Source organism: Miscanthus floridulus, chromosome 7 (assembly GCF_019320115.1).
Source record: "Miscanthus floridulus cultivar M001 chromosome 7, ASM1932011v1, whole genome shotgun sequence".
In the NCBI taxonomy this organism is placed as follows: Eukaryota; Viridiplantae; Streptophyta; class Magnoliopsida; order Poales; family Poaceae; genus Miscanthus; species Miscanthus floridulus.
The window spans coordinates 12,461,758-12,471,725 of record NC_089586.1 but is presented as its reverse complement, the minus strand read 5'-3'; the positions used below and the strand labels follow the sequence as shown (position 1 = coordinate 12,471,725).

Here is a 9,968-nt window from a genome sequence, read left to right as displayed (position 1 = left end):
GTGCTGCGTGCTTTGTTATCGAAAACGCGTTTGTACCGCTCTTTCCATACGTTCCAGACAGTGTAGGTTATGATTGTGGTCCGGCTCCTATCACTTCCTTGCCCAGTCTGTTGGGTCAGTTGCTTCCACCGGTCACTGATTTTCGTTCTGGTAATTGCTAGCCCTTGTTCCAGTGATCCTGGCCTCCACTTGCCGCCACAGTCTTTTTGTGTAGCTGCAGTTTACCGCCATAGTCTTTCATCAGTATTTCGTTTCTTCTTTACCTTTATTACTGTCATTTTGGAAGTATAAGTCCACACTGGAAACAGATGCAACGAGGTATGAGATGAACTCTTGCACTTCTTGGCCTTTGGTATTGCTTTCATAACACTGATGAAAGGTTCGTTCATCCATACAAAATCTTGTACAACAGGAACCTCTAACATTACAATTCCCTTCCCCCGTTAGAAGATCCAATTTGAGCACTTAGATATGGACATCATTAGAGATTAGACCATTCGTCCATGCCGCCACTCCAACGCCCTCCTCCCTTGTCAAGCTTAGCTTCCACCGACCACAGCAGATCAGCAGCCACCACAGGGACAGCCGGACAGGGGAGCTGGAGCTTCCACTGCACTTGATCGCACGAAATAGTGCGTGGGGTACTTGTGCTCCGAGCCGTTGTAGTCGTAGTAGAGCCTCTCCCCCTGGAGATGTCCCTGTTGGCCACCAGCAGCTCCCGGCAGTCTCCGCCCATGTCGAACCGCACGCACTTGACGTTCTGCTTCTTCCTCCCCTCCCTAACAATCCAACAAGGTTCAGTCGTTCAGCACTACAATGCGCAACGGGACATCTCGCTGCATACTCACGGCGTGTGGTTGTTGATGCCGTTGATGAATCACGCGATGTTGCTGCGGCGGTCGGGGCAGATGACGAGGCTGTGTGCCGTCAATGCCGCCGACAGCAGCGTCGTCATGCTGTCGCCGTCGTCGTGCTCCCGGTTGCGGAGGAAGTCGACATCGCCGACGTACTCGCTGATGATGGTGAGGTCTCAGATGGAGCGGTCCGCCTCCACGGTGAACCCTTCCACGGGGTCGTACGCCACAACCAGCGGCGGCCACTCCCCGCTCGCCATCATCCACTGCCACGTCGCAAGCGTCTCCGCGTCCTCCCTGGCCAGCACCTGCATCCCGCAGGCCTCCAGCACCGCGCGGTTCGCTCACCGCGGCGCCATGCCGGTCTGGTACGTCAGCTCGTTGCTGAAGGCGGCTCCCGTCGCCGTCAGCGCCGTCGCTAGCGACGCCATCTGCCGGAGCCGCTGCGCCGGGTCCGGGCTCGGGCTGAAGGGCAACAGCCTCCGCCTCTTCTTCTTCGACACCACCAGCGCGCCGGCAGGCTTACATTTCCGATTCTTCAGCTCCGCAAGCGTCGACCTCCTGGACCTTGAAGACATCCACGATCTTCGTCTGCACCAGCGGGAACTCTACGGGACATAAAAAAATCGCCGATGGATGATTGATTGAGCCTAGAAGCAATTTCTCAAGCTCAAATGGCTACTTACAGCTGAAATCGCAAAGAAAGAATACACACGCTTAGGCTTCTTGCCGGCGACGGTGGAAGCAGAGGCGGCGGATTCGGATTTGGAGGCCGGGGCGCGGCAGGACGGGCAGTACCAGTCGCCGGCGGGGACGCGCGGGAGGATGATGGTCAGCGCGCGCCATGTAATATAAGTCCGAAAAAGTCCACGTTACACCTCAACTTCCTCTTTTTCTGCCAAACTCCAAAATCAGGCAAAACACCTCCTTTAAGTTTTGAAACCGTTCATATTACCTCAATGTCCCTCTTATAAGCCGTTTTGAACACAGTTTTATCCTTTTCTTTTTTATTTATTTCGGCTGAATTTTTGAAAAAAACATAGTAAATCATATAAAAATCATAAAATAGAAAAATTTAATTTTGTTGGACTCCACATGAGTAGATCTATAAAGTGAACATATAATATGGTTTTCTTTAGTTCAAAGTTTTTGTTGTACCTTTAGATTTATGTTTTTCTGTAATTAATTAGAATAATTCATAGCTGTAGTTTCTATGGTCTAATTGTGATAAAAATTTTATAGTGGGTTAATTATTGTATGATTGAACTGTAGTAAAAATTTCATACTCATTGGATCATGTATAGCTTAGTTATATATTTATTTATATTTGACAAGCATAAACATAAATAAAACCTATAACTAAGTTATACATGATCCAATGCGTATGAAATTTTTACTACAGTTTAAGCATACAATAATTAATCCACCATAAAAATTTTACCATAATTGGACCATAGAAACTGCAGCTATGAATTATTCCATTTAATTACAGAAAAGCATAGATTTAAAGTTATAGCAAAAACTTTGTACTAAAGCATACCATATTATATGTTTACTGTATAGATCTACTCATGTGAAGTCTAACAAGATTGGATTTTTTATTTTATGATTTTTCTATGATTTACTATGATTTTTTAAAGATTCAGCCGAAATAAATAAAAAAGACAAAGACAAAATCGCCTTCAAAACCGCTTATAACTAGGCCAGGGAGGTAAGATGAACGGTTTTAAAAGTTGAGGGAGGCGTTTTGTCCGATTTTGGAGTTCAGGAAGGAAAAACGAACTTTCGCGAAAGTTGAGGGAGGTAATGTGGACTTTTCCATATAAATTTTGGTGGCCCGGTATGGCCCAACCAGGACCCGGGTGGGCGTCGCGACAGATAAAGGTGTGGATGGGCCTTTGTGGTGCGACTGCAGTCGGCCATTTACTCCTGCGCTAAATGGGCCGGACAAGAGATTTGACATTTTCACAGGAAATGTCCTCTCAAGAAAAAGAAAAAGAAAAAAAGAAAGTACAGTACGTACATGTTAATAGGTTTCTGTGGAAAAAAAGAGGGATTACTGGACATTTGCTGATTGTGCTCATTCTAGTGTCGCGTGTTATGACATTGTGCAGCCTGGACTGAGTGAGATCCGACTTGTCCTTTCATTCAATTCCACACATATATAGTTTTATCTCTACTACTCATGCCACCAAATGTTCACAAGTTCATAGCCATTGTTGGGTGCACTAAAAGCCTTCATCACTACGTAGTAAGACCTATGCATCACAAAACCTGTTCGCTTAGAACTTATTAGTTCTACTTATCAGCCATGGAATAGTATTTTTCTCTCACAACAAAACAGCATTAGCCATGCTGGACAGGATTGCAGCTTATAGTCTGGTGCCTCTAAAGCTTTTCACAGTTAAATCTGAATTCAGTTGTTAGTGTGCATCCAAGCTGTCTGTCTGTCACTCTGGTGAGTGATAGAGCAACAACACTCTGGTGAAACAATACAGTAGTCTTCAGGGTACACAACTAATTGATTTGAGTGTGCATGCCAACTTGCCAAGGGTCATTATTCTTGCTCTGCAAATTATCTGTGCGTTTCTCTTTACCTCTAGCATTAGAATCACTAGGACGATATCATAAGACAATGGTAAAACAGAGGGGACAAATATTAGGAAGTTCAGGAGTACTTATTAGCCTCTAATTATATAGCAAAAAAAAAAAAAAAAAAAAACTAAGGCTGCGGCAGATTTTGCACATGGCATCATAATCTCAGAGGTATATCGTTTCTCCTATATATTTGTACCTCCTATTTTCAAGCTGTTTATACATATAGCTGCAAATTCCATATATAACCTTGGTTGCTAGCTAGGAGACAGGTGTGGTGATGATTCTGCCGGAGCCTCGGCAGGTTGTGCAGGATCGGGTGGAGGAGCACTTGTTGCAGTAGGTCCACTTGGTGGGCAGCCTGCAATGCATTGCAATCGCATGCATCATGGTCATGTTCTTGCTTGGTGACTGGTGAGGACGAATACAGCATATCGATATAGATATGCAACTAGCTAGAATTGAAACTGAAAGCAAGGAAGGAATTAAATAATAATTGTAATAATACCCCGCGGTGTATCTGGTGGCCATGTTCTTGGAGGCCTTGCGCGCCTTGGTGGCCATCTCCTCGGAGAGCTGCTTGAAGACGAAGCCCTCTCCTTTGCAGCGGCCGCAGAGCCCAGTCCCGCCGCAGTCCGGGCACTCCTCTCCCTCTACCTGTTCTTGTTCCTCCTGCCGCTGCTGCTGTGAGGCGGCGGATGAGGAGGAGGAGCGGAGCAGGAGGCTGGCGGCACCTACTGTCCCGGCGGCGGCGAGGAGTAGCGCCGCAGCAGCTTGCGGGTAGGGGAGGGCAGCTGGAGGCGGCAGGTGCCCTCGACCTCGACCTCGACTTCTTGGGCTGCTGGCAGTGGAAGAAGCAGTGGCAACACGACGAAGAAGATATGCCGCGGGGGGAGTGGGGCGGCTGCTAGGCTGTATCTGGAGGGGGCATGGCGACGGCGGGCAGCAGCACGAGGAGATGGAGGAGATGCGAGGCGGGTGATGGGTGCTTGAGCTAGCCGCCGCAGGCGAGGACGGCAGTGCCATCGTGTCACGGCCACGGGAACCGGCACCGCGACGGACGGCAGCAGGTTTTTGGATAAGGAAAGGAAAGGCCGCTGCGCCTGCCCGCGGGTTTATTTGCAGTGTTGCTCTGCTCTGCTCTTGGGCGATCGCTTCCCTGAACCAGTGCACCGTCTGCGCCACTCCTGACAAGTGAAAGGAGATACTCCCTCCCTCCAATAAAGTAAATATATTTCCATATAAACTTATTTAAAGATACAAATATTGCTAATACTTTTTTACAAATCTAGTTAAACTTAAAAAAATTTACCAGCACAAACCCTATAGCAACATTGTTTTCCCAGTAGCGAAATACTCTCTCCGCCCCTAAATATTTGTCGGTTTTTTGTTTTCGTGTCGTAAGTTTGATTAGATTTGTGTGCAATATTTGTATCTCTAAATAAATTTATTATAAAAATAGATTCAACGATCTATCTAATGATATTAATTTTGTACTATAAATATTAATATTCTTTTATATATATTTAGTCGAAGTTGTTTATCGGGCAGTAAAAACAACAGTTATTTAGTAATGAAGAGAGTAGTCTTGGTTCGCGTCAAGCATATCGAGGTAGCCTACAACGGGCATCGATTTCGTACCAACAAAAATGGTGATCCTTAAAGAAAAGAATTGCTAAGAAAGTGGCGCTTTAGAATTTAGACCAAGCCCTTGTAATGGTTTATAAGTTCTATTTACAAGAGCAACCAAAATCATGATGCGAATGTTCTATCATTCCTTCATTCTCTTTCTCTTAGGTAAGCACATATCATCATACGATAAAACCTTTCCAGAAAATTTTGAAATGCTACGGATACGACAAGATTATTACCCCAATAAGTAGCTTAGCTTATCGGCCAGCTGTAGTATACCAGGCAAGGAAACCGCTACAATTGCAACTATTATATAAAAAAAAAGCGATACATATCCACTGTTATAGAGGGCTTCATTTCCAAAGTCACCCCTTTTCTCTAACGAAAAAGAGAGATATTTTTCTTATAACATAAACAACACATGGCAAGACTAATGCTTCTCTACAAGACAATTGCTGGCAACTGAAATATCATGGCATTTACAAAATTCTAAACTCAAGTGAATTTTACAACAAGGTGCCAGAATCCAAAACCTTGATCTAGATAGGTCTAGGGTCGCAATATTCTGTTGCTTTCATACCAGATAGGATAATCTGATTCAGGTATAGGCACAGGACACCTATTGACCTGAACAAAGAACAATGGCGGCATCCCTTCAAATGCAGTAATGGGCCAAGAACAGGATAAAATGACCCAAATGCAACTGGTCTTGGCCCTCAACTGATAGTCATAATGTGTTAACAGGCCATGAGCCAGGTCCGCCACATCATTCGATTTCTGTAAGATATAAAACTAACAGCAGCCCTCTCCAAGCACCTATGATCTGACCTCATACTTTCCAGCTTGAGTTTGGGCTCTGAAACCTTTGTATGGAGCGTTCGGTGTGTTTTTCACATCCAGCTTATCAATTTGAAGACCAGACAGGGCAACTCCCATAATCTTGAATTTCACCTGAAATGTTGGCAATGTATGCAACTGCGCGAGTCCTTCCTCCAGACGTAAATTTCCAGAGAGCGCTGGTGCTTTATCTTTTGGTATCTGCCCAATTGTCCAAAGACAGGTCTGCATAAGAAGACTAGCGTCAGAGAAGCATATCAAGGTGAAGGTGCATGCAGAGGAAAAAAAATTCTAGCTTCTAGACCTTTTCTGGAAGTAGCTACTATAGACCCCTTACCTTGAGCTATGACAATGGAAAAAAATTAGTTATGATGGAATTACTATGGAACTTATGGTAGACAGTACACTAACCTTGTCAGCAAGGATGTCTACTGTGCCATAGTTTGCAGTCAAATCAGCCGAAACAATAAGAGGGGGCAACTGAAACTGCACTGTTATTGAATCAATAGGTTTCCCAGGATCATTTCGAATCCCAACCATCACACTAACATGGCAATTCCCAGAATCTGATGTTAATTGAGGTTTCACATAAATTGGTGTCTTCTTCAATTTCTTAACCCTGCTCATTCGATTAAATGATGAGCATATACTGAGTGTACAGAAGAAAAACTAGCATGCAAATGTGTACCTGTAACTCATGAGCTTGAACTGCCCATCGGGAGGAACAAATGATAGAACCTGACTTGATTCCCATGGCCTGAATCGGACACAGGGGTGGAAAGTAACATCATTGATAATTGTAGGGTTGGCAAATGACATGGTCAACTCTGGCACACCTGGGAGGCTGCAGTTTACTTTAACTTCACCATATGCTTCACATTTCACTAGACCCCCCTCTCTGCACACCAAACAGCAAAGCAGCCTCAGTAACATAAGAAAAAAATTAAATAAAACATAAGTAGGACAGTTTCATGTGCTATCTTGCTATACCACTACTTAATAGTATGAATCTTCACTCTTATGATGCTCTTTTTTCTATATTTTTGTAGCACTTGCTAAAGTGCAGGGCATTCATAAAACGGAGGTATAAAAAAATAGATTGGAGCTCAATATCCAGAACTACTACGAAAATGCTGAAAAATGAGTAGCTTACAGAAATATTTGACCAATTACTGTGACTAAGGTCCTAAAAACCATATTGGCAAATTAATGGATCCCATTTATAGGACATTAAAAAGGAAAAAAAAAACTGGAATACCTGTTTACACATGCATCAAGTTCCTCAACTATGTTAACATAGACTTCATTGCTTGCATCCTTGACTATTGTTGTTCGCCAAGGTACAAAAGAAGCAGCTGCATCTGGAAGTTTGCTGCCAAGTGTAGAACTCTTACCAGTAACAACATTCAACATTTTGTTCACAATATTAGGTGGGGCAATCATCTCTTTCAAGATGTTTGGCTCAGTCGTGAGTGGAAAACCATTATCCATCATCTCATCTAAAATCTGCACTCGTTAAGCACTATAGATTTAGAGAAATTTCAGAACAAGTGCACTGGCAAGTGGTAACCATGGCTTAACAAGCAGAAAAACTTGATTGCAGCATGCAGATTAGGAAATGTATAACAAACTCAACAAATTCAACAGTAGGTCAATGGCATGCCTTGATCTTCTAAGTTTATCTCAAAATTTTGAAGAATTTTATTAAAAGATATAAGTTGGATTTTCTTTGAAAATTTCGATACTTCATGAGCTTTGTACCTCTGTATATGCAACTCAATATTTAACCCCATTATAAATAATAGTTAGATACGATTTCTTAATTTCCAAAGCTTCAATATATCAAAGGACAATTGAGTTGAACATTTGCTAAATAAATAAGACAAAATTATTTCTTAATGTCATTTATGTAAAAACAGATCATCCTGTGCCATCCTAATACTTGCGATACTTATTCAGAAGAATATAACAGTCAGATAGCAAAATAATAGAATAGGCAACTGCTGTGGTGTAGCAGAGACTAAGAAATACACCTGATATACAATTACAAAGTTGTCCTTGATTATATCTTCATTCAGATCGCCAAGATAATCTGTCAAGACATCGGCCACACGAGAGAGAAACTGAAAAATGCAAAACACTTGAGCACATCCAGGAAATACAGCCAAAAAGTATCATTTATGGTCAATCACTCTATCTGTTATTATAGATAGATAAATTTGGAAGGCTACTGCAAGATAAACATTTGAGGATAAGACAGAACTATGGGTCTTCATTAAAAAGTTGCATTTTCATGAAATTTTGTAATAGCTTACTTAACTTTCCTAAAATTCAAGAGTACTTCAACATCTGAATTGTTCTGAGGAACACTTGGGAAACTTTTCAGACACAAGGGCCAAGTAACACTGTGAGAGGCCAAAAGAGACCTGCGGATTAATGAGGTTACTTCGAAATATTTATTGTTCCTTTCTGCAGCCAAAAATATGCAGAATTCCCTCTTCATGTTTTCTGGGTTCAATATGGATTTCAACACATTTTCACTAATATTCTACAGCAAAGAACTAATTTGATGGTTCCATTGTTTCTTTTTATTTATTTTTTGCCAAACAGACACTATAGTTGACAATGTATCTGGCTTTACAGATTTGAGCAAGTGATGATATAGACTTCTTGATGTCAGTACTATATATCCTTTTATAGCAAGTTGTAGAAATACAAATTCCTTTTGTACATAACAAATTATGTGAATCAGTGTGTAAGAGGCTCTACTTTGGTTGCCATTATGTCTTTCAGACTGATTATGCGTGAGTTAAGAGCTACACCACTGTACAAAGCACCCACCATGCTCCGTACCAAATAACAAGCAATATTTACCCCCAATGCAACAGATGTGTTGCATTTTTGTCATTTCCTGCTACAGCCTTACATGACATTAAGAAACAAGTAACGGCTAAGTGAAAAGAAAAAGGTTGCAAAGAGATGAAGCCCACACCTCGACAGCCATCAGTGGGGCCATCTCCACTTGGGTGCACGCCAAGAACGTTACACCATCGCGATAGATTTGAAACAAGTAATGCGTTGGTGACACCACAACCTGCAAGACCTTCCAAAGCCCAACAAACCTGATAAGTAAATATCTGGTGGAATTGAACAGCTAAGATAAATAGAATGAAAACAGTGCCACAATTAGGGATGCAATTTGTTTGGTTGGCTTGACTCATTTATTCGTCATAGTTCATATGATCTACCACTCTATACACAAAATGAGTACATCTATATATTAGGTGGATAGATGAGTGGAGTAGGTTTTGGTCGATCCGCTTGCATCTCTAGCCACAATAGCTCGAAATTGGTAGGCTGTAACATGAGCAACGAAACAATGTATTGACTGAAGCTTAGAACTAGCCCGAGAGCTCCCAAAATTCAGCCAGCCAAACCTAGGACTAGCTCCAGAAACACGAAGTAGGGTTCGGGTATGTAACAGACTAACAGTAATAAGCAAAGGTAGGGAAAAGGCTGAAATTTGCAAGAGCAGGAGTTTTTACTTTGGAAGGGTCGCCGGCGGCGTGGGCGGCGACGTAGTCCCAGAACCAGGTGCAGATGGCGCGGTCCACCCGGTGCGCCGCCATCTGCTTCTCCACCATCACCTCCCTGCCAAAAACCCATCCCGGATCGCATCAAGCTCAGCGCCGGATCCAACGAGAGGACCCAGGAATCAAAGCTATACTAGCAGTCAGAGAAATTGGGAGTCTGTAGAACCAAGATTACCCGGAATCGGAGAGGAGGAAGATGCACTGCAGCATTTTTGCCGCCCTTCACCGTTGGACGAGGTGGCGGGCGGACCGGGGGAGACAACGACGGGCAAACGAGGCAAGGCAGAAGTGAACCGTGAACGAACGGGGAAGGGCAGGGGCGGACACAGTAAGGCTGCCACGGAGACCCAGTGAATAGGTCCCCATCGTATCCATAGCTATATATATGGCCAACGAGCGGGCCCGGTACGAGCCGTATCAGCACGGCCCGATAGCCAACGAGCCGGCACGGCACGCC

General features: G+C 43.4%; 2 protein-coding genes and 1 pseudogene across 2 annotated transcripts; all 3 read right to left on the bottom strand.

Moving 5' to 3' along the window:
* Positions 1-563: 563 nt before the first annotated feature.
* LOC136465077 (histone-lysine N-methyltransferase ATXR6-like) lies at positions 564-1,696 on the bottom strand (annotated as a pseudogene).
* Positions 1,697-3,405: 1,709 nt separating this feature from the next.
* Positions 3,406-4,587, bottom strand: LOC136462592 (uncharacterized). The gene is made up of 2 exons (XM_066461678.1): positions 3,958-4,587; positions 3,406-3,810 (listed from the first exon to the last, which is right to left on the bottom strand). Exons 1-2 carry the CDS (start codon positions 4,473-4,475, stop codon positions 3,711-3,713), a joined length of 618 nt encoding a protein of 205 aa, XP_066317775.1. The 5' UTR covers positions 4,476-4,587; the 3' UTR covers positions 3,406-3,710.
* Positions 4,588-5,508: 921 nt separating this feature from the next.
* LOC136462591 (AP-3 complex subunit mu-like) lies at positions 5,509-9,844 on the bottom strand. Its single transcript, XM_066461677.1, has 8 exons — positions 9,687-9,844; positions 9,464-9,569; positions 8,911-9,021; positions 7,952-8,041; positions 7,177-7,424; positions 6,607-6,816; positions 6,330-6,537; positions 5,509-6,143 (listed from the first exon to the last, which is right to left on the bottom strand). Exons 1-8 carry the CDS (start codon positions 9,719-9,721, stop codon positions 5,898-5,900), a joined length of 1,254 nt encoding a protein of 417 aa, XP_066317774.1. The 5' UTR covers positions 9,722-9,844; the 3' UTR covers positions 5,509-5,897.
* Between the last annotated feature and the right edge of the window lie 124 nt (positions 9,845-9,968).

Bases quoted from the DNA above. Each gene is read 5' to 3' on its own strand.
- LOC136462592 (XM_066461678.1), bottom strand. From the start codon at position 4,475: ATGGCACTGCCGTCCTCGCCTGCGGCGGCTAGCTCAAGCACCCATCAC. The intron at 3,811-3,957 runs GTATTATTACAA...AATGCATTGCAG, and splicing joins GCCACCAGATACACCGCGGG to GCTGCCCACCAAGTGGACCT.
- LOC136462591 (XM_066461677.1), bottom strand. From the start codon at position 9,721: ATGCTGCAGTGCATCTTCCTCCTCTCCGATTCCGG. The intron at 9,022-9,463 runs GTAAAAACTCCT...GGGCTTTGGAAG, and splicing joins CCGCCGGCGACCCTTCCAAA to GTCTTGCAGGTTGTGGTGTC. The intron at 7,425-7,951 runs GTGTATTTCTTA...TAACGAGTGCAG, and splicing joins ACTTTGTAATTGTATATCAG to ATTTTAGATGAGATGATGGA.